The sequence below is a fragment of the Ambystoma mexicanum genome, chromosome 6q (assembly GCF_040938575.1).
Source record: "Ambystoma mexicanum isolate Mex_15411 chromosome 6q, UKY_AmexF1_1, whole genome shotgun sequence".
NCBI lineage: Eukaryota > Metazoa > Chordata > Amphibia > Caudata > Ambystomatidae > Ambystoma > Ambystoma mexicanum.
In genome coordinates, this window is record NC_090937.1 from 348,355,115 (window position 1) to 348,380,414 (window position 25,300).

General features: G+C 42.9%; 1 protein-coding gene across 5 annotated transcripts in view; it reads right to left on the minus strand.

Moving 5' to 3' along the window:
- The window catches only part of FSD1L (fibronectin type III and SPRY domain containing 1 like), a 707,922-nt gene that overhangs the window by 224,658 nt on the left and 457,964 nt on the right, over positions 1-25,300 (minus strand). For all 5 annotated transcript variants that reach the window (XM_069630835.1, XM_069630836.1, XM_069630834.1 and 2 more), the window contains 2 exons: positions 17,558-17,767; positions 16,641-16,739 (listed from right to left, as the gene is read on the minus strand). In XM_069630835.1, coding sequence (XP_069486936.1) covers positions 16,641-16,739; positions 17,558-17,767 — 309 coding nt within the window. The remainder of the gene's footprint in view (positions 1-16,640; positions 16,740-17,557; positions 17,768-25,300) is intronic.

Sequence of the window (25,300 nt, forward strand, 5' to 3'; positions counted from 1 at the left end):
GACTTGCAATGGCTCAATCCCTCTAATGAGATCAGGCAGAGTCGGGCACGTAATCCAAATTACATACACCTGCCACTTGTTAACACTCCCTGTCAGGATAAAAGGCGGCACGCACGGGCACACTGAGTGAGGCTGGGTGCGAGAAGGAACAGCTCTTTCGGGGCTGATGTGAAGCAGGCGATGGAAGTTGGAAGGCCAAGGGGTTGATCGGCTGCGCCGGAGAAACGCGAGAACCAGGCGAGAATTCCCTCCTTTCAGGGAGCCTGAGCATTCCGCGGCAGAAGAAGAGTTAGCGGAAAAGAGAAACCTTAAAGTGCCTCCAGGGGCCTGCTACCCTCCCGGGTGAATGATGGAGTTGGGGAGGAGCAGAGGAGGCGTGGGTAACAGCCTCGACTGCTACGACAAAAGCATTGAAGATAGAATCCCACTTAACAGGACCAGTGAGTTATCAAAGGCAAACAAAAGTACGATTTGTGTTAAGAGCAAGAGTTGAAGGTTGCACATGTGCCGATAAAACGCGTAATGAAGAGAACAATGATTAAATGACTGAGAAAAGTATACAAAGTAACAGAGTGGTCCTGCAAAGTAGAATCGCACATTCAAAAGTCTGTGAAATGTTCTGAGTTATGGAACCGGGAAACAAAGGCAAGAAAGTAACTGCAATCCTGAATGGAAGTTCACTGAGTGAAAATCAATCTATATTAAGAGGGTAAAAGTAAAACTACAAGTACCAAGAGGCAATGGTGTTGTGTGTGAACTTTGAAAAATGACAAGAAAGCATAAGGCAAGAGAATAAGTAAACTACAAGTACCAAGGCTGTGCTGAACTGTGATGAAGTGAAGAGTTAAATGTGAAAAGAGACAGGCTCGAGCCCGGCAGAAGGAAGCCTCTGTGGAAAGGTGGAAAAGTGAAAGCCAGGAGCAGAACTGTGTATTTGTGGTAAGGCGGACGACGCCTAAAGAATTGCTTAGACTATCAAAAGCTTGAAGCTCAAGCCTGAACTTTTGTATTGTACCAGCAAGCCAGAGTGTGCAAGACAGCACTGTGCCATCCACCTATCCTTTTTAAGAAACTCTCGAGACCCCGTGCATCTGAACATGGGCAAGGGAGTTGTTACCTAAGCCATTCTGACATTTATTTTAAGACACTATTTTTCCTTTTTTGTATTCCCTTTACACATTTGTCATTTGAGAAGGAGGGCAAGGGAGAAGGAGGGCCTTTTTATTTTGACTAGACTGACTTGGACTCGTTTTGTTGTTCATTTAATGGTTGAGATTACTCCCATTTTAGAGTTAGGGCCAGTTACGAATTTCACCTACCGCAGTAAAGTACAAAATAAATATTTTCGACCCTTGCATCCATTGTGTCTGTATCTACTGTTGATATCATGCCTTCCTTACAGTACAGTCTGATCAGTGGAGCCAATTTTCTGCAAGGGAAGGTCATGTGATTATTGTGTTCATCACCCCAGACACACTCTTAAAAAAGTGTCCAAAATAGTCAACCTGCATCTGAAGCAGAATTGCAATTACCATTCATGTTGAATGTGATGCCGAACTATGCTTGTGCCAACACTGGCCCAGTAAAAATATGGAGGGCACAACATGGTGGCAGAGAAGGTGGGCGGCCTGCTCCTTTTACCAGAGAACTCACAGGCCACACTCTAGGATCGGCTGTGCAGTCACGTGCTCAGCATCTTTACACAGGTTTGCGGGTTCAGAATATTTGCGGAAATACTTGTTGCATTTTGCACCATTATGCGGTTGATGACACATGGGCAGCCGCCACTGGTATCCTCTGGCTCAGACTAGAAAGGAAGCTTAATGTAGGATGGAGCAAAGGAGAGAACAGAAGCAAAAGAAAGTGTGTACAACGGAAAGGAATACATTGCAAAGAACATGTATAGTGGGAGAGTGAATGGATTACATGGCAAAGAACACCTGTGATGGAGCAAAAGAATAATGTTAAAGAAAGTTTACAAAAGATGCAATTATATTATAGAAGCTATTGTAAAACATCACGGGGCAGAGGAAAAAGCTTAAGCAGATCCAAAGTACAGGAGGAGAGGCGGAAGCTCAACAAGGGGAAATGCATGTAGAACAATGAAGAATAGAAAAGTGGAAGCAAATAGAAGTAAAGTGAGGAACACTCCCAAAGTACCTTTATTCTCAAGGTCACGAAACAGTGCCCCCAAATATGCCATTCTGGACTGTCAAATCTGTGTTAAATACAGATGTTGGTTTCCTTTTTCTAGTTCTTTAGGACTGACTTCGCCAACAGAGAAGAACTTCTAAAGACTTGTTCAGATTTCAGAACTGAAAACAGGTCGCCATAAGAACGAAATTGCTTTAAATGGAACCATCAGTAATGCTCACGAGAGAACAAGGCCAAGTACAGACATCAGGCAGGAAGATAATCGTATTCCAACCCTCGCTTCATGCACTAACAATGCCTCCGGCATCACTGAGTCAGAACAGCACAATTAAAACCCTCCCCGCCCCTCCCCGTCAAAATAGAAAATACCAGCCCTATAATGTGTGGGGGAAGACATTTAGGGGTGCAGGAAAAAAACGCCTACCTGGTGACTTTTTCCCCAGGCAACATGATCACATGGGACCTCTCAAACAGTTCATGATCGCTTGACATTGGTTCAAAATAGCCACCAATCTTTTTAAATATCCCACATAAAGAGCTTTGAACTACAACATCCTCACTCCCACTCAGATCACTGCAGGAAACCAAATGTCCACCCAGACAGCAAACACCTCGTCCAGGCAATATAAAGAGAGGCACCATGTACTCAGTCTGATTGAGTGGAATCTGTAGTGCAGATGTGTCTTGAAGAACCAGGAAAGATCCAGGAGAGCTGTGTGGGACTAGAGAGACAACAGAGTGAGGTCTTATTGCAATACAACATTTGCCAAAAACTGGTCTGTCTCCTCTTTTGGACCTACCAAATATTTCAAACAATAATAAAACTAAATTGGCAGCTCAGATAAAAGAAAATGAAAAGTAGGGACGATAGTGATTTTACAAATAAAAGCACATAAATAATTAATCAAACTAATTGGGCATTGTCACTCCAATCTGGAGAAAAAAGGCAAGGAGGGAGGAAGTCCTTGGGAATAATACTCTGTAGTCAATCACCATTCAACAGTGATCAGTGGTTAAGATTTGAAATAAGTGGGGGAGTAATGGGCGACCCCAAAATTGTCATTACACATGCCAATCCCTTATCTAAATGGTCTTGTTGCTTTACTTTTATTTGGGATACTGAAGAGGTTTTCTTTTTTTTGCTAATCTTGCCAGTATTATTGCCTGTGCTAGTGTACGTTTTGCGCTGGAGGTTCAATCTTTCAGAATAATGTGTTGACATTTTGTTTTGTTTTATGCAGATTAAAAAAATTCATTAAAAAAAACTTGAACAGTGGAACATAATGCTTTACTGGGACAGGCATATATGGATGACGTGAACTTCGCTCACGGGGCATTGTGAATGGCATTGTGGGCCCATACTGACTCGAGAGGAGAGGGTGTGGGGCTTTCTTTTCAAGAGCTAACTCCATAAAGGTAATGCAGAAGGGTTTGCCAAAGACCTTTGAGCCAAGCTACTTCCTACGGAGAAGGGGGAGGGATTAGGGCTTGGGACGGTTACTCACATCCAGAAATTAGAAAATCTAATTAAGAATACTAAAAAGGATTAGGGCAACATTTTTAGGGTGGAGATTTGCTTTTTCAGTTAACTTTTTTCGCATCGTTTCTCTGAGGTTTACTGGACTGCATCTGATGAGGCAGGAATCCGTCTCAAAGTCTCATTCTGCTGTGCTTACATGCTTTAACCTTTTCAAACTGTCAACGTTCAAGGGGCTATCTGTACTCAAATCCGTGCAAGCGTTATTTTGAATTGTCAGTCTAGAAAAATGGATACCTCTACTTTGTGACCGCAAATGTATTTTGGTGGCCGTGGGCTAACCGTCTCATGCACGATATGACAGAATATAGGTTTTCAAGTTTGCCAATGAATGGCCATTTTGATGTAGCAAGAATCGCCATTTTGTTTTCTAACCATTGCTCATTGCTTTCTGTTCCTATTGCTTCGCAGTATATTTTCCGCCTACACTGCTCGACTGTAAAACATTGTTGTCTGTACGTAAAAAGGACAAGGCTGCAGGGCCCAGAGGATAACAAGAGTTTGTTGAAACACAAACGTAGGCAGCGCCAGGAAGAATGCCCGGCTCCCTCTCAAATGTAGCCTTGAAGCAGAGCTGCAGGGCATTTAATCATTTCGCAGCTGCCAGCCAGTCTCGTTATATGGTAGAATATGTTAGAATAATATAGCTAAAGGCTTGAATTATGCTTTTCTTACGGCCCCCCCTTTGCTGAGCCCGCTAGAGCGTGTCGGCTCCCAGGACACAAATAGCACCTAATAGTTAGGAAGGTCCGGAATGCAACTCTCCCCCCCGTGTGTAGCTCGCTTCCAAGAACAGAAGCGCTGTGTTCTATTCAACAACAGAAAGATGCCTCCGCACTCACAAATTGCAAATTGTTCCTAGAATAGATGTTTGAAGGTGTCATAGTTGTCGGAGATGTTCATCATCACACCAAGTTCATGGAAACCCAATAAAAGGGGGGTGTTAAACATGTCATAGCTGATTGTTTGATATGCATTTTGTATATATGTAACTGATGTACGTAATTCACTCTTGCGTCCCTTGAAGTCTAGAGATACACGTTGCGGGGCGTGAGACCGAGTTGGCCAACTGAGACTTTTGCTTTGCAATAAACCCTAGCTTTGGGAATATAACCTCGTGTCTGGCGTATCTATCGTGTGTGGTAACTCGCCTTGTTTCCATAGACGTTAGGGACCCCTAGGGGCCCCTTTCAAGATGGCGCCCGAATAGGGACCCTCCCCCACTTGTTCCATCGCATAACGTAATTGAGTAAGGGGGCGAACGGCGAGGACGGGACGATCGAGCCGGGATCAAGAGGTGTTCGGGGCGCCCTGTAAAAGTGAGGAGACTCCTTTGCAGATCTGCACACATCTGATCCCTGATCGACGTGCCTGGCTAGAGACCAAGGAGGCGAGGGTCCCGAAACTAGGCGGAAGCCAAGAAATGCAGACACGACGTCCTTTGGTGCGTCAGTATACAGACGACTTGATTTATCAGGCGAGTCATTCTCCGATTCAAAGTAATCCTGATATTGGTTGAGAGTTGACTTTGCAAAATCAAACGCCGTAGGGAAGGTTGATTAACCAGGGGGAAGGTTGAAACATGCCTGGGGTATTGTCCACCTTAGCAGGGTTTTTCCGCTGTGGTAGGCAATCTTTGGAAGATGGCCAAATTGTACCACCTGGGGGAAAGCCGGTGTATGAGATGTATGTGAAGTATGGAGTGGGTGCAATATTATTCTGTGAGACTTGGCATAGGCAAACCAGAAAGCAACAAGACCATCAGTGGCCGATTAATGGTAGTTTTGAGATAGCGAGGATAGATAACCTGGAAAGGGTGTTGATAAGAAAGAAAGCGCGTCCTGCAGCATTTGAGACTATTAAAGACTGGAGAAAGGAAGCAATGCTCCGATTTTAAAGCAGAGCGAAGCATGCGCGCAGGCATAAATCGAAAGGTGAAGTAGCGGAAGAGAAAGAGGAGGAGGAGTGGACTGAGAGTCTAAGAAGGGCAGGTAGGCGAGACCAGTTTAATATAGAAAAGATATATCCACAACGGGAATTACACATAGCAGATGAATTAATAGAAAATATATTGACCCATACAAAACAAGGCCCAAGATCAGAAGTGAGGCCAGACACGTCAGTAGCCATTGCCCAGACCCTGCCCGTAGCCCAAGCTCCCCCTCCGGTAGCTCAAGCCCTCCCACAGCCACAGACCGCGCACTTCCTATTAACCAACCAGGCCCACAACAGACACTCCCTGTTCCCATTGTCCCATCCGCACCTTCCGCCTTAGACACAGACTCGGTACTGTCCGTTCCTCCTGGGGTTGAAGTTGAAACCACAGGGGCAAGAGGCGGGACTGACCAACGGGGATGCACAAGGGTAACTCGCAGTGCGATCAGCAAAGAAAGGAAGGTGGAATTGCAGCAACAGGCAGAGATGTATATAGACGAGAATGATGGGATGGCAGCATTGGCTTCGATGTATGACTTCCGAAGAAGCAACGAAAGACAGGTAGTGTTGGAATGCATGGGTGAATATTTGGTGGAGAAATGGAAACAGTTAATTGGGAAATTACCACTGCAGCGATTGTTAGATTTGAATGCATTAGCACGCTGTAGGGAGAGGGATGAAGAAGTGAGAGAACATGTATATAGACTTTTTGAACTTAAAGATGAATTGGATAATGATTATGCTGAAATGTTTGCTACACCTGGGTACAGGAGTAGGGATATCGGGAGAAATAGGAAGGAAACTGCAGAGCCATATATACAACGACGACATTCATTGTCGTCGGTGCAAAGGAGCGACAAATTAAAAGTATGTATACGAGAAGCGTTTAGATGGATGTCGGATCCCAGTATTCCCACAATGGAGATACACGAGATATTTGATGAATATTCCATGCCCATGAAAAGAAAAGCACTACAGTCGATGTCTGAACATTTATTAGATAAAGATATAAAAAACGATAAGGCCAGCCCACCCGAAATAATGGCAGTATATAGAAGAGCACTAGAGCTAGTGACAGGAGAAACAGCCCTATCGTTGGATCTGGGAATATTGCTACATCTAAGAGAAGGGGGGGGGGGCGGTAAGTGGGGCATTTCCTACGAGAGAGGTCCCACCTACCTTTGTGCCCAAAGTAGAGGTTCCGCAGTGGGCAATGTAGCGGCGCAGGTAACACCAGCCCATTACACTGCCCAATATGTGCATGTCCCCTTTTCCAGACAGGAGGTGAATATAAAGCAGACGATTCCTGATATAAGAAAGAATCCTGCAGGGTTTAACAAGGAAGTAGAGTCCTGCCTACAATCATCCGTGCTTACCATGGGTGATATAGACCTAATATTCCCGGTGATTCTGCCAGCAGACATATGAGAGTTGATTTAAGTGATATCCCACAGAAAGAGCCAGATGGAGAGTTATTTTGTGACGACTCAGGTTTTAAATTACCAGATGGCACGACAACTGCCGCATATGCTATCACTACCCTAGAGAGCGTTGTAGAAAGCAAAAGAATTCCCTACAATTCGGCACAAGCCGCGGAGATAATAGCATTAAACAGAGCCTGCAAGATTTCTGAAAATTTGAATGTGAATATATATACTGATAGTATGCTTTTGGAGTGGTTCATAACTTTGGTCGACTTTGGGCTGAGAGAGGGTTTTTGACATCACATGGCGCCAGAATTCACCATGGCCCTTTGATTGTACGATTACTGTCTGCACTCGCGCTTCCAAAGCGCCTAGCAATAGTGAAATGCGAGGCACACAAAAAGGTAACATGCAAAGTAGGAGAGGGAAACGCGTTTGCAGACAGAATTGCGAAACAAACTGCCACTGATTTAGATACCAAAATGATGACGGTTCAGACTGAGGAAGTACCCTGTATGATAGAAAATGGATTTGCCACTGTCAAATAAATGCAGGCCGAAGCTACGGCCGATGAAATACAGGGGTGGGCAGAGGGATCTGCTGAGTTGGATCTGGAGGGTTGTTGGGTGGACAAGGGAACTAGAAACTGGATGTTGCCAAATTCGTACGTGACTGCAATGGTCACAATGGCCCACAGCCCTACGCACATCTGTGCGAAGAAGATAATACAGCACCTTTCGACAGTATGGCAGAATGTAAACATAAAAAAGAATGCATAGAGGTTGGTGCAGAACTGTATCACGTGTTTGCAACACAATGTAGGAAAGGGAACAGTGACTCCAACAGGCAGTTTTGGCCCGCCCTCTATGCCATTTGAGGTGATCCATTTTGACTTCATAGAGATGGAGAGATGCCAAAACTTAAAATACGTCTTGGTGGTGATCTGTGCATTCAGTAAGTGGGTGGAGGCATATCCCTTGAAGGACTGCACAGCAATGAGCAGGGCAAAAGTAATGCTTAAGGAGTACTTTTCCAGATTTGGCTTGCCCCATGTCCTATGGTCCGGTAATGGACCACATTTTGTGGACGCAGTGGTATTACAGATATGTGCTGGTCTTCAGATTAATAAGAGATTCCATAGTTCAAGGCATCCGAGTTCTGCCGGTCTTGTGGAGAGGCACAACGGGATTCTTAAATCAAAGATTAGCAAGATTTGTGCGGGAAGCAAGTTGAGTTGGGTGGATGCATTACCAATAGCACTGTTATGCATGCACACGTCTGTACAGGCTAAAACTGGGCTCTCCCTGTACGAGATCGTGATGGGGAGGCCGGCAAATGTATGGTGCGCACCACAGCCAAAACGACTTAGTGAGATAGAACATCCTGTGCTTAGTACTTATTGTGGCCTTTTACTGCAGAAATTGCGTTTGATTCATCAGCAGGTGCAGGAGGCATTACCAGTGAGATACACCGGTCCGGGGCACGCGCTGGAGCCAGGCGACTGGGTGCTGCTAAAAGTTTTTGAAAGAAAGTCATCATTAGCACCCAGGTGGCGCGGGCCTTATCAAGTACTCTTGGTGACACAGACGGCAATAAGGGTGGATGGAAGGAAGTCATGGATCTATGCCACCGATGCCAAGAAGATTTCAACTGCACTGAAAGACTTGCCTGACACTGATGATCGGAAAGAGACAGCGGTCCCAGAAACGAAAGAAACTGTTGCCAGTAAGCAGCCACCTAATCTGCCAAAACGAGAAGTGAAACTCGAAACAAAGCCTGAGACGATTGCCAAAGAGGGGGGAAGGGCAAAGAGTGCCCCAACGTTGCCCAGCAGAATCGACATCACTGCTGGCCGACACAAAATCTGCCTCGCAAATACCAGCAGAAACAAATTGTGTACCCCTTTGGCGCCCAACAGCACTTGCCAGCACGCCAAAGAACAGATCTGCATCATTGGCGCGGCGCACACCAGCACCTGCAGTAGTGCCACAGGCTGACTTTAAGCCTGAATCTGGAAGTGCACCGGCACGGTTCACGGATCACACGATACCAGGAGTGAGGCGATACAACTTGCGGCCTCGAAAGACAAAGTGATCCGCAGTTCTTTTTTGATGTTTATGTCAACCTCTGGTTCAGCTCATGGACGGAGAAGGAACTAGACGTGTAGAGGAGAGAAGCGTGAGAATTGTGCAAATCGGACAATTCAAGACTCGCGGCTCCTCGGTGCGATCATAAAAGCACATGTGTCAGGAACCAGAGCGGACAAGCTGGGCGCACATCGTACTAAGGCAATAAGATAACTGATCAAAGGTCCTCTGAGCAGTATAAGAAAGGACAAGTGATCTTGCCTCAAAACGAATAAACAAATCCAGGCTAAAAAGGACAGGCAGAACTTAACTGTGACAATTCCGTTGAACTTATTGACATCGAAGCAAGCGCGACGAAGAGAGATATCCACAACGAACTGTGATAAGGAAGAAGGACGACGAGAAACATGCCAGGACCGGTTCCAGCCTCCTCCTGCACCACCACTGCTGAGAATGAGTCAATTTTAAAGACTGTAAGCTTAAGAAAAATGCATGGTAGAACAAATTGTATGCTGGTACTGACAATAATGATGTGCTTTATGAGCGTGGTAGCACCAATATCGACAGCCCTAATATTATGGTATGTGGAAGCAATACACCCATTACAAATGTTTTTACCAATAATTAATATATCCACTACTGAAAACCCGGTTCAGGTGATTACTTATACCCTGCCCCCAATGGAAGAAAGACACAGGGAAGGTTTTGGAAATAATACATTGCTATTGATCATGAACATGACACATGCAATTTTGAAGAAAACAAATTGCTGGGTATGTGCCCATTTACCACAGCATGCTGGGAAAGGAATAGGGTGGTATGTACAGCCATTACCATTAAGTTCTGCATGTAGTGCATCTTTAGGTGCAATGTTTTATGGGAAATGGAATGAGAGTAGTACGGGTCAATTAGACAGAACTAACATGAATGAGTTTGAGGAGATAATAATGAAGCCTGTGGGTTGTTCCATTTTTCATAAAGCACAAGTAATAGCCCCAGAGCCCACGAGGAAAATTACACGAAAGATAACACGACAAAATAGACGAGATAGATTGTCCCCACCAGAAAAGACATCTGTAATGACGTTTCGTGTAAGAACAGAAGGGGACAAAGACGCAACCCCCCCCATCTTACACACTGAATTATAGCCCAAGAACTGTCCCTTTTTGTCTACAAAAGAAAGGCTCCTTTTCAGTCGGAACATATACTGGATGCATGAATACAGTGGTATTGAAATGGGAAATAGAACCAGTATATGTAGGTGATCCAGTTTATTTTTTTATGTGGAGAGAAAGCATATCCTTGGTTGCCCAGAAACTGGGGAGGTACATGTTACCTAAGTCTACTGTTCCCAGGAGTATTCCTCTTAGAAACAGCAGACATGGCCAGACTATCCAGAACTAGAGTCAAAAGGACTGACAAGGGTGTTTTAATAGCAATTGATGTAGCAAAATCATTTATTCCATTCTTAGGGCAGATAGTGAACTCCTATAATATAAGGCAACTGTCCAGAATCCTAAAAAATACAATAAACACAACAACAGATATACTATTTAACAGGACGTTGGAGGAAAGAGGAATCGAGTTAATGACGCTGCAAAATAGAATGGCTCTCGATGTGATCCTGGTTGATCGTGGGGGAATTTGCAAGATAGTGAGATCAACGTGTTACATTTATGTCGATGACTATTCCCCCACGATCTTTGAAGCAATAAAGAAAATGCACGTCCTAAGCTCCAAACTCACTACTGGAGAAGGAAGCTGGGGAATAGGATCTTGGTTTTGGGGAATACTACGTTCTTGGGGATGGAAGTTGATCTCAATATTAGTAGTGGTGTTTGGAATATTCCTAACGTGCTGTTGTTGTATACATTGTTTACCCATAGTTTTCGCTGAGGTAACTGAGGGATGTACGGAAGGATGTATGCATATGATGACAAAGAAAAGACAACCTCATGGTCGAACTGACCAAGACCCAAATGAGATGAGAGCAGTAAAAGAGTTGATGGCAATAGATATTGATGAAGACGATGTTTACGATAGCATGCAAAATTCAGACAAGTATTTCAGACTCATCATCACTAGAGGAGGTTTCAATAAATAGATGAGACAATTCTACAGTAAGCCATTACACAACTGTAGCGTCTCTAGGGTAGTTATTAGAGGGGTTCTCACAGTTATCCCGACCAGATTACCCCCTTATGTGATCCTCCCGCAGAACACCACCCCCAGCATTGGGATCAGGAAGCGTCTGCCTTTCCCTTGTCACATGAGAAGGGTCCCAGGCCATAGTTTCTGGTATAATTACCTTGGATTCATCAGACAGCCTAAATACTGACATTTTGTGTTCAATCTCTGGATCTCATAATTCCTTGTGAAACAAATTTCTCTGGGTTTCAAATCCTTTAGATAATAAAGACCAGAGCAAGAATGTTTCCGATGATCAGTCTTTTTGTCACGCCATATAAAATCTGAAGCTAGATACATGGGTATATTCATCATAACATTCTTAAAGGGATGGTCTAGTAAAAATTTTTATTTAAAAAATAGATAGGCAACATAAAAAAAAAAATACTAGCATTCTCAGTTTTAAAACTTCCTATGTAAAATTTTGAGCTATTCAAGCTCAAAATTCGCAAAAGCAAGCACATGGGCGCATCCATTTTGTGAAATGGAGGCCCTCCTGTGCTGGCTTTTGCGGCACTAATGAAGGAAAAGCCAGCCAGCTGTAGTAAACAAAGGCTACCGCTGGGTGGCTTTCCCTTCATTAGTGCTGTAGGCGGAGGACGGGGACCGGACACCAGAGCAGGAAAGCTGCAGCTGAATCTCGGTAAGTGCTATTTATTTTTATTTTTTTTAAATAAGCACTAGCTGCGTTTTTTTTTCTAAGTTTTCCGGGCTGGAGGAGCCCGGAAAACTTAGAAATAAAACCGCAGCTTTAAAAACGTATTTATGTTTGTGGTCGCTTTTGAAGCGACCGCAAACATTAATACAACGTTATTGTGTTGGAAAACGCTGCGGTTTTTCTTTCCAAGTTTCTCAGGCTCCTCTGGCTCCGAGGAGCCTGAGAAACACGGAAAGAAAAACCGCAGCGTTTTCCAACACAACCGCGTTGTTTCTGCCTGAATCTGCTTTCCCATTTGGGGCTCCCCACGGGGAGCCCGAGAGCCCCAAATGGGAAAGCAGATTTAGGCAGAAACAACGCAGCATTGCGGAAAACAACCGCGTCGTTTCTGCCTGAATCTGCTTTCCCATTTGGGGCTCTCGGGCTCCCCACGGGGAGCCCCAAATGGGAAAGCAGATTTAGGCAGACAACGCAGCATTTAGCATTTCCCATTTGGGTCTCTCGGGCTCCCCACGGGGAGCCAGAGAGCCCAAAATGGGAAATCAGCTGCAGGTAGAAACACTACGCGGCATGTAAACATAACCGCGTTGTGTTTCTGCCTGCTGTGGCTTTCACTTTGGGTCTCCGGTGCTCCCCTCCAAGCCGGAGGAGCCTGAGAAACTTGGAAAGAAAAACCGCAGCGTTTTCCAACACAATAACGTTGTATTTATGTTTGCGGTCGCTTCAAAAGCGACCGCAAACATAAATACAATGTTTTTAAAGCTGCGGTTTTATTTCTAAGTTTTCCGGGCTCCTCCAGCCCGGAAAACTTAGAAAAAAAAACGCAGCTAGTGCTTATTTTTTAAAAAAAAATAAATGGCACTTACCGAGATTCAGCTGCAGCTTTCCTGCTCTGGTCTCCGGTCCCCGTCCTCCGCCTACAGCACTAATGAAGGGAAAGCCACCCAGCGGTAGCCTTTGTTTACTACAGCTGGCTGGCTTTTCCTTCATTAGTGCCGCAAAAGCCAGCACAGGCGGGGCATCCATTTCACAAAATGGATGCGCCCATGAGCTTGCTTTTGCGAATTTTGAGCTTGAATAGCTCAAAATTTTACATAGGAAGTTTTAAAACGGAGAATGCTAGTATTTTTTTTTATGTTGCCTATCTATTTTTTAAATAAAAATTTTTACTAGACCATCCCTTTAATTTTGTTCTTGATCATAGAATCTTTCAAAAATGATAAGCAAACACTTCTAATATTCTCCACTCCTGATCCTTTGGTGGCAGGGTACTGAAACCAAACACCAAAGCAACCTACCTGTGTAAAGTAAAAGAAAGAATGTTTCAAAAACCTACCAATGTTCAAGAAATGAGACAACAGCAAAACAAAAGATGATGGCTGGAAGGTTTAGAATGAATCTTAACCTCTGGCATTGAAATGAGACAAGACAATCCTCACAAAAATGACAGAACTATCCAAGTTCACGTAAGATGTTATCCATCACCCTTCCCTTTCATAACCAAAATTATGTCTCCATAACCAGGAGTCCAACTCTAGTAAAAATTGATTGTAGTGTGACTATGCATTCTTCCTTTTTAGAGGATCACAAAAGGCACCAGTTTTATTTTAATTCATGCCAGCCACTACCATAACACCACATAGGCACCCCTGAGGTTTGACTTGTGGTATGACACCTACTCTCACAGCTTTGTTTGTGTGGAGGCAAAGAACTGATTTGGGAAACTTTTTCAAACATACTTTGCCCTTCCAAAATGTGTCACTCATGGATGGAAGAACACTCATGTTATGTAAAGGGGCTATTATAGTGTGCCAAACAAACCCATAAGCCTCTCAAAGCACCTTGCCTGTTTGGAAAACGGTGGTGTATTTTGCTCTCGCCCATGGTATCCACACTGTAGTCTGTGGAAGTAAAAGGAAGAACAAGGCAAGATAGCAGGATGGTAGAGAGGGCAAAGAATGATGGATTGTGTGTGTGGATTTAGTAATGCAGTGTAGAGTTGTAATCATATAGATGCATGTGGATACTTTCGTTCAAATTCAATCATCTATGTGAGGCATTTTCAAAGGACAATATTTATAGAATGTTCTTACAGTGTCTGGTTGCGCGATGGGCTCAAGAAGTCCTCAAACTCCCAAATTGGACTGGTAGAGGCCTTGTACCCGATTTGCTGTTAACATACGACTGTTAGTCAGATCCCGAATGGCAATTTCAGGAGAACTTCCATAGTTTGGACCAGGAGTGGCTTGGCAAAGAATAGACTAAGTGGAAATCAGAATGTGGTTGGATAACAAAGGGAGGAAGCGGGTGCACTAGTGTATGGGTCCTGTTTCTAGGAACTGCTCGAAGGCAGGTGCTACAATTAGAAAGGCTTGTTGACAAATTAAAATGTGTGCTAGAAGGCTATGGTTCGTTATTAATGCTGTATTCATGGTTGGAGGCATGTGAAAGGAAGCAGTGTGAGAAAGGGGGAGTAAACTGTATTCCTGTCTCATTAAATGGGAACAATGGAAGATTAACTCCCATGCTACAGTGTTAGTCATATTGATCCTTAATGGTGGCAACCGACTGAATAACGTCCGATTGATACAATCCTAAATTGAAGATTCTCTTAAGGTAATGGAAGTATAAGATTATAACTTTTTGATTCAATAGGTTTACTGTGTTCTGGACAGACCTAGCTTAGGGTCATTTTCTTACAATCAGTTTAGCATGCCTACATCTGAGGTCCTAGTTCGTTATGTTGTTGAACCATTCATATTTCACATGGAATTATATATGCACATGGCAGATTCATCCAACTTTGTGAAAAAATAAAAGCAGGCAATTGGAGGTTCTGCCAAGTGAATTTTTGTACAAAATATTTGAGGACTTTACCACTGTTTTTGATGCATCAGTAGTCAGACATAAGCCTTCCACAGTTTCATGGCGTCATTTTAAGCCTGGGCATGCACAAAAAAAACTGAGGGCAAAGTTCTTCTATTCACTCCCCTGGCCAATAAAGGGCTAGGTTCTAGAGACAAGAAAGCTGATGGAACAGGAAGCAAAACCCTGGACCAGGCCTCCTGAACGTTCTTGTGGTCTGCTAGAAACGTTATGGGGATAATCGGCATAATGCAGCCTTGCAAAGCCTTCTCGACCTGCAGTGCTGTGACCTTGTCCCATTACTAGATGGCAGTATTCAGATCTTTGGTACAAACATGGATGTGGAGTCTGTTTACCAAATTATATTTGCAAGTCTACTTCGAGCATTGGGACCCTTTTCATAAATTGAATGCTGGTCAAACAATTGTGTGGGTGGGGAAAAGAGGCGCCAACTCGCCTAAAAGCAGAATGAAAGTGTACATGGAAAGCTTAGATGCAAGTTAACATGCCTTTAGATTTGGGAACAAAGCACACATCTTTAAAGTCTACATTTGAATGATGCTGTGTAGCATACTAAACCCTAAACCTAAGAGCATAGCTTTTGAAAGCAGAGCAAAGCCATGGAAAAGCATAACTCCTCCCCCGACCAGCACCTCCTTGCCTCCAATCCCCCCACATCCCTCCCCCACCATCTAAACCCACAAACAAACAAAACAGTGTTTTTTGTAGGCCAGCAGGCCCAGGGCTCAAGGGCAAGAGGATCCCACACTCCACATCCTTCATTCATTCTACCCTGGGGCAAATTTATTTTTCCTTTCCTTAGGTGATATTTCTGGGTGACAGGAAGAGACATTTGGCCCCTCCAAACAGTACTGCCATAAATGGAGTTTTTGTATTTACATTTATTTTGTGTTATATACAGCACTAACATCATCATAATTGTTTATTTATAACACGCTTAATACCAGCGAGTGGTTTCTAAGCGCGGGATTGGGATTCAGTGCTATGTTGCGCTGCGTTGTCTTGCGTTGCCCCCGAGCATATCCTTCCTCACCCAACATGCAGCTTTATATTTGCTTCCTAGTGCTTTGAGGCACTGCAGAACATTGCAAAGCTCAGGAAAGAAAATAAATACAAACTGAAAAACAATAGACTTTAGTGAACCACAGGCACACAGGCTGGGCCCTAGATCCCTGAGAGGGACCCCAAGAAGGAGTGACGCTCTTAAAACACCAACTCTAACACCAGACACACGGCTGGCCTGGAGGACCCTTTCAAGGAACAAATTAGAAGGCTCACAGGACAGAGGAGTAGGTAGGAACGTGTCCAGGTCACAAGCCAAACGTGAACACCAGTGTGCCCACAGATCAGCACTTAGGCGCCATTCAGTCAAAAAGGAGAAAATGTGCATGAATAAAATCAAATATGCCCAAAAACAGACTCGCAGGCAAGATAAATGGCTTGTCCTTTTGTTAGGTTACATTAAGTGGCCTTTATACTCTGCCAAATAACCACTGTACCAGTCTCAGTGCATCCAGAAGACTAACATCTGCTTGCCCCGACACACCCAAAACACACTATTCCCAAAGACTGCACAGGATAGAGTTAAAATAGCGAACCTTTCAGAAGAAATTCACTTGTGAAAAGAAAAAAAAAAAACAAAAAATATTTCCGCAGGAAGAAAACCATTATATCACACTCTTAAAAGAGAACTAATAATCTACTTTTGATGCAGAAATCCTTGCCTCTTTATACAGATTCCCTGTTCCACTTAATATCCTGCAGAAAGTTACCTTTGGTCTCTAGCGTCACCGGATCGGAGCAATCGCCAGCTACTGCTTTGTTGCAGGCCCGTACTCTGAAGTTCATGTATTTTGAATCAAACCGAAGACCTGCAAAGCAAAGGCTATTTTAAAATGAGAAGGTGGCAGATAGAATATTTATGTTAAAAAATAAAATGTAGTAGCTGTTCAAAACTCAGAAGTAAGCAGCAGGAGAAATAACTTGTTACAACAATAGTCTAAAAATGTAATCAGAAGTTGGAGGACATTGGCTGGCGGGCATCTAGCAATACCCTTAATTGTTCACACTGCACATATTACATTACTTTAGATTGACATTACAGTGCAGACACCATCGTTCCAAATCGGTACGAGGACAAAAAGTTTTGGCAGGTCACATTTAAGTGTTCCTGTCAAAGAAGCTTTAAAATAGCACCAACCACTACAGCAGCTACTCTGCCAATTCAGACATAATTAGAAGTAGACATCTTTACACAGGTGATCAGTCAATAGATTCTAGCAAATTGACCATAGAACCAAGCATGTACGTCAATCAGTCCCTTCTCTATATCTTTAAGGCCACACACACACACTGAACACACATACCTCAAATAGCTCAAGAACCACAGGCTTTTGGACAAATGGCATGCGACTATCTTGTATAGTTATTGTGATCAATATAGCAAAAGCAGACAATAACAAAGTCAAACCTGTTCCCAAGTTACCAGAAATCTGAGAGGTCTCATTAAATCAAGTGATGTTCAGTACTGTAGTGTTCTCACTGCTTGATCCTTAGTTCGGCTAGTTTCATTTCACAAGTGATCAACTACACAATTTGAACAGACCTAAATTACACAATGGTTCCTTTAGCAAACAGCCTGCAAAAGGTAGACTAACAAGGAAAATACGACAGTCTTGTTGAACGTCACCTGATAGCGTGTATTCGGTTTCTTTTATGTAATCTATGATATCCCAGCATCTCTCGTCTTTGATTCTTGGCAGCCCATCAAAGTTTGTTTTCCGGTATTCCAGCACATAGTGATCAATTTTGTTATCTTCCTCCGGCATTCTCCATGCAACAGTAATGCAGTTGTCTGCAACCAGGCAGTCAGCGGGATCGATCTCTGGGGCTTTGGGCACTAGGACAGAGGCGAAAGAAAATAATATAAGATTTTTGTCCGTAATGTCTAATACTAAGCTTATTCTCCCATCAACATATTTTTAATGATCAGTGTACATTTTGGAAAAATCAATATTGACATATTATTTGGCTTATTTTGGTGACACTGATGTAGCATTCACTATTGTTAATATAAGTAAGCTGCAGGATATGCTGACATCAGGCCTTTTCATCATCGATTGGTTCAAGAACAATTGAAATTGAAGGTTTTAAACTGACTCACTTGGCAGTTTGCCAAAAGTCAGAATTAACATGTCTGTTAATCCATGGGCTCATACAATACCTTTTTTGGCAAAATACATGCTAGGACAAAACTGAATACACTGGGAGTTAAGGTCAACTAGTTTAGAAAATGTATTTACATAGCAAAAAAAGACAATGACCTGAACTATGGCAATGAAATACAAGACTTAAAATAGCATCTGAATTCCCACTTACTTGCGGTACTAAATCACTACTGGGACATGACTAGAGAACCTAGACTTTTCTGGTTCTAAGAGACTGTATACAATCTCTAAATGTTTCAGCAGGGCCTATTTCAATGTACTCACGGAGACACAGGAGATATAACCCGCGGTGGTGGGCCAACCCTACCGGAAATGGCCCGCCGCCCAAGTTAAGGGCCAGGTCGAAGTGAGGGTCCCTTAACGCGAGTGGTGGTGCCATTACCGACAGTGTCGGGCTGCCGTCACGGGTTACATCACCATTAGCATCCGTGTAGTTCCCTACAAAGGTAATAATGGTGTACATTTATTTTGTAAACAAAGAAACGTACCTTGCTGTGCGGCCTGGCAACGTAGTTTTTGGAGTCTGTTTTTTAATGTTGATGACCGTGGTGTCATCAACAGTAAAAACGGGCTTAGGGAATTACTATGCAGCACCGCGTTGCTCAGGAAGGTATGTTTCTTAAACCAACAAAAAACATTAAACACTCTTAGCACCCACATAGGAAACTACATGGCTGCTAAGAGGTAAGGGGGGAGGGAGAGGGAAGGAAAGTAGGAGCGAGGAATGGAAGGGGACACTGGCTAGCAGCACTTGGGCTCCTCGGAACACAGGTTTGTACCATAGAATATAGCAAACGTTCCAAGCTTCCAGATTGGCTAGCGGCCCTTCCAGGGTGCTAATTGAGTAAAGAGATTAACCCACTGCAGTGATGAAACCCCTTGTGTGCTGGTTCAGCTAGCTAGAGCATATCTATGCATATCTTCTAGGTCGAGTATAGTGTGCCTTGCATTAATGTAGACTTCTGGTTATTCTCTAGTCCAAGGTCAACATTTAATCGCCATCTTATACCTGACCTGACATTAAGCCAACAAAAGAGGTGCCTTGGGGCTCATGACATCTGCTTGCACATGCAATATATTTTGAAAATGTTATTTAAAATAATAACATTCCTTTTCAGGCTAGGTCTCCAACCAGGAGACAAAGCTGGAAACAGGCTCAATCCCAATGCACAATCATGCCAACATTTTGCCTCATTTTATATTTATTAAAGTGTTAAAATATCTTAAAAATTCAACACTAGATCCATCTTTTGCAACATCACACAACTACTTATGTTCATATGATGATAGCTCTATTCCAACTTTAAAAATTGATACGTAACCCAGCATCTCAAAAAAGTTGGACGCTGGTGTCTACAGCCCTGATTAGTTCCTTCTGGAACAGCTCTAAATTGACTTTTTCCTGTAAATCTACAAGTAGCCCCTGTTTTTCAGCCCTGGTCAAAGGAAGGGTGTTCACCTCCCTCATCCCAGACCAGGGACAGTCCCCATGGGAACCACCACCAACCCACCAGGCCAGCCAGTTCGGGATGGGTGCTGCACCAGTAAAATTAAATTGCTGATAACAGGAGATGGGCTACACCCAGAGTTTGTACCTTATTAACTGGACACAGACAACAAGGTGAGTTTTATAGGGATCCCATCAGAGAAAACACTTCTTCCCTCAAACATGTACTCTGCTAGTTCCCTATACCTGGCCCACCGCATGTTCCCTCTAAATGGGGAATCTGCCCTGTCAGCCCACCCTTCCTGGCAGGGGTCACAGTGAGACCCATAGTGTGATGCAATAGACCCATTTTCCAATTCCTGGTACCACTCACTGCAGCGTGAGGCTGGAGGATGACCTACGTGGGTGGTCCCACCGTCCTAGGCAGGCTGCCACCTCCTTCTGCTACCTCATGCCAGGGTGCTTTACTCCCGCTTACCCCGTACTTCCTTATATATGCACAATACGTACAGCCTACAAACATTTAACATACTAACATTTAACACCATCTAACAGAGGACCACTTTGTTATTGTTCAGGGATTTGACCCGGAATTACGTCCACGGTATTTCACCAATAAACATGTTTTGACCAATAAGACGCATGACACGGGATTTGGATGTGATGCTGCATTGAACAAACGAACAGGGAGTACTTATGAAGCACCACTCTTTCTTTCTAGCCTCAAGCACTTTTTATGGAAATTTAAACGGGGAATTGTAGTACAGATTGAGTGGCCTTGAAGACGACCCAGAGGGGGTCAAAACACGTGTTGGCTGTACTGACTATGCCAATCAGACTATTAAACACCTCTGAAAGGTTATGTTTTGCTGCCAACCACATTTAATGGGATGTTGATTTATAAGTTGAACTAATCATTATAAAAGGTTGCGCTGATAACTAACATGGTACAGCGCTGACATCCAAGGATCCAGCCCTCATATTTTTTTCTCTTACACATACTTTAGGCCTTACGGGTGGTGTATGGGTCCTTGAAGATCGCAGCCTTTCCGCTTTTTCATATCATATTTTGGCCTTTAATGCCTTCCCTTCAAGTATCGTACCCATTGGTACTTGGTTTAACATTTAACCTACCTAATTAAATAACCCCCCCTACACTACAATTCCCCTACATAATAATGCTATTATATATCTTAAATACTATTAAAACTATAAACACAAGCAGCACAGGAGGACTTCACTGTTGGGCCGTCCTATCCAGCAACAAAGCAAGGCATTAGGGGCACAGGGGCACTGACAGCTGCCCGGTCCTGCTAATATTCTAATTGACCAAACTTCGGGCAAAACATGTGAAGATATTTTAGACTTTCCATTTCCTCAGCAGTACAATAACAACATCATTTTTGATGCAAAAGCCTGTGCTGCCTCCCTTTTTTGTCCACTAGGAAATAGCTGTAAACCGAAGCTATTTCTCGTTGCTCCTTCATTGTTTTAACATATGCTGTCAATCTTGCCTTCATCCTTAAAATTAATTTGACATTAGTCCATTACCAGTCTTTCATGGCAGACTTACGTTTGCCTTTCTTAGGGCGATTCCCTGCTTCTCGTCCAATACTAATGCTTGGTAGGTCTGTGGTAAGCATTACCATTTGAGGCGCTATATATTGAAGTCCAAATTTGCTTTGAAGTTCTATGTCTAGAAGTATCATTAACTTATCTTCTTTTGTACATAAAGCTTAAATAGCAAAGAGTAAGGGCCCTGCAGTGTGCTCCACATGGTTGTTCCCAATCCTTTATTGGAGACACAAACGCTTTTCCATATGTGAGCCCTTCTAGTTTAACCAGTTCAAATCTGCATAGGTCCAAACTTCAGAACAATGCAGTATTGTTGGAATCAATTTCACATTTAAGAACTTAATCAAGGTTAACAGGCCAATACTTCCTCCCTTTCATGACAAAATGAAAGGAACCAGCTCCTAACTAATCCGTCCAGTGCATTTAAATAAAACATTGTGGGGCCGAATTTGCTGTACAGTTAAAAATAAACATGTTTGAAAATATTTAAGAGGATTTATCAAACATATACACGTTTATAACTGCAGATTAAGCATTAGTGGATTGTTGTTTATCTACCCTGGCAGGATTTAATCTCTAGTTTAACAAACAGACAGACTCCTGCCTATCCTACCATCGTGTTCCTGCCTTCCCTGGACTCTGCGGTCATCACCTTTCATCCCCATATGTCATCGGCCTCCCCAGCACTGCCGGGCTCCTTTATCTTCCCTGTATCTGTTCCAGATTATGCAATTCAAGTAGTATTTCCTTAGGACGTTAATGGAAAGAGGCAGCTTTCAAGAAATTCAGTTCTGAATATTTATGTATTCAAACAAATCTTCCACATTTTAGTTAGATGAAAGTCCATGTGTGTTCAAATTTAAGACCAGATTGTTTCAGAAAACATTTGAAAAGTCAAACATCTTTTCAACCAACGGAGAACATTCTCCACATTCATAAATGCCCTCTGGATCATGGCTTCTCGGTATGTCATTTGTAGCCTGGAGAAACTAATAGAAGAATTTGAGTTTCATGCGAACATTCTTAAGTGTCTAAAGAATTCCACTTGATGCAAGAGAATTGGGGTCCAGGGCAGAGATATACCAGCTATGGTCTCCAAATAAATAAAACCAAGTTAAACAGATTTAGCAATACTCATTTCTCTAATCATTTCCGTCATTCAATTGTCAAGATCAACAAATATGTGCTATTTTGTCCTGGTAAGACACGATCAGAACTTAGCTTAACATTCTTGGTCCATCAAGCTCATGTTCACAGTTAGCAACAGTCTCTTAAGCATGAAATTATTATCCTGGTTGCTAATGAATCAGGGATACAGTGATACTTAGATTTCGTCAGATAAACCTAAGGGTTTATTTATCACTGCAAGTTTTGTTCAAATTGAAGAGAAAGAAGAAAAAAAAAAATCACATTGTAGGCCATGAAATATTTCCGCTTTGGTTTTACCATATGACATTTTATTTGCATCTATAGGACAAAGGTCAGTCACAGTTTGAGAATGTCACCAACAATTACAGATCTCAAAACTTCACATTTCAGCAAAATTGCCTAAACTGTCATAACATGAAATCAAATAATGCCCAATTTCTGCCTCATTTATAGTTTGACGGCATGATGTCAAATATGCAGGCACAATATTACCACAATGTTACTGATGAATAAACAAACTGTAGCCAGATTTGGCGCAATACAACATCGATTCTAATACACAGAACTTAAACCTCTTTCATACTTTAACCTCTACCAGTACGACAAGTAGTCAACATAATTGACATCGTGGATTTCAATTCTGTCCTCCGTTAATCAACCTTCACATCCGACATCCAGTTTCTCCTTTGGTGTGAACCATTCCATTAATTTGGCATTCCCTTCCAACAATGCCCATACCTATTGCAGATCACACGCTCTCAGCTGTTGATTCTAATAGATCACATTGCTCATGAGTCAGTTACTGGTCAAAGCTCTCCAGTACCTCCATTATCATTTTCCACCGTACTGAAGTCTATCTGGTGCCTCTTCACCATTCTAGATTGGGTCTACCTACTGCCTAGCCATATATACACCAATGTCTTCCCATATGTTAAGAGTCATTTGCTGCGGGTGGGTTACCTTCCTAACACTATTCCCTTTTGTTACAAGATCTCATATCAGCAACCAAACATTTGTATAACAGGGCGTTTTTTTCTTTTTTTAACTACCGGAAAATAGTTCCATATGTCAAGTACCACAGCCATTGGGGCTTTGGAGCAACACCTAGAACCTGTTTTGCATCTAAATGTACACTTATTTTCGTATACCTGTATACTTTCTGCCAGAATCTAGTCCCCACAGCACAGCCCCATTATAAAAGCAGTATGGCGACATCTGATTCTCCACACACTACACAATGTGTACTAGGACTCATCATACTTGCGTATGTGACAGGAAGCGATGTAAGATATGAATAGTGTACTGTAATGTACTAGTCTATACTTTGAAACAGTTTTCCCTAAAGTCATGGTACAGCAAGTGGACTTCCAAGGTTCTACATACCCAGATTCCCAAGTAGTTAATGTTCTGCTCTGAGAACATCAAAAGCATTTCAATGTTGAAGATCAGGGCTTCATCCACACAGGCAAGCAACTAACACTTCAAACAATTTATTTGCAAACCTACCACCAACCCAAACTGATGCGCAACACCCAGGGCACAGCTAAAATCCACTGTAAGGTCAGGTAAATCATCTACATCATCTGGACAGAGCGCCATTATGTACTACCTGCCTAACTGTTAAACCCTTCCCCTCATGCTCTCCCAGATCTCTACTTCGAATGGCTCCAAGGTGAGAGCAGGCACCCAGCTTAGTGTCCCTCTGTAGTTGGAATGGCTACAGTGTTTATTGTTTGAACCCTTGCCTGGTTGTAAAGAAGTTCAAACAGCATGCAGTCAGGGAATCCCAAATGCCACATTTCCCACTTAAGGTAGGCACACAAAACATTTTTCGCTGGCATTCGATTCACCACAAAGGATGTCCATACAATCTGGCAATTTACCCCTAAAACTTCCACAAAAACCTCCCATCGTTTCTTTGTTAAGTACTTGCTAATAGCCTTGTAGAACTGTACCCCCTTCCAATCTGATCCTGGAGCCTTCGTAGAGCAGGGTTCTTTAATGACCAGGCCAATATCTGGGAATATTACATTCTCTAAAGGCAACACTTACTCCTCTGATAGCTTGGTCATTTCCAGCTGAGTGAAGTATGTATCAACCCCAATCCTCTATGGTAATTCTTTGCATGTATAGTTTCTGGTAAAGGCCCCTGGATGACTTAGTTATTCCCTGCAAGTCTATGACCAACTTTGCATTAGTATCTTTAGCACTGTTATGTGGACCCTCACCTACCCCAAACATATCAGCCATGACAGTATCTTACCTTGTCTTACACCACATTTCTCTCTCTGCTGTCTAATATCTGCCCCAATAATGCTAATGACTTCTAATCTTCCATCCTGTTCTGTCCAATACCTTCCCGCGCCTCTCGTACATTTTTATTTTTTTAATTCTTTGCCGATTATTCTTAGTAGATCTCCTGCTGCAAGATAGACCCCTCATTTACAGGTAAATGCATCATACTGAATTCACATGCTAGTCCCGGTGATTTTCAAAATAAATATTCCTCAAACGTCCTCATGGTTGTATCCTCAAAGCTTGGGCTTGACTGCAAGTCGGACTTACACCCCTAGCACCCAAGAGTCCCTACACACTCTCTCTAGAGGCACATAGTGACACACATGGTGTGATCAGACATGTTCCTGGGCAGCATTGTGTTGCTCTTACACTACCCAATTAGAGTCCTGCTTACCAACAGTTGGTTCATTTTTTGACAAGGTGTCTTACACAGAGGACCAGAATGTGTAGCTTCTGACTACCAGATGTAGTTTTCTCAGACATCTATTAAGTCATAGAACTTAAGTTATCACGTTAAAAAGTAGCCACTGTAGAGCGGTGTCTACTTTCAAATTCAGGTTTGTCGATTCCACATTTGGACATTACCTGTTAATAACATTCATGTGTACCTTGGACGTGTTCTTGACACGCACCTCTCTTGCATTACTGCTCGCTATTAACCCCTCCAGTTGAAAATGCAGAGACTCGTGGTACCTCACCTCCGATGTAAATTAGTCATAAAACTTGTTTCGGGTCC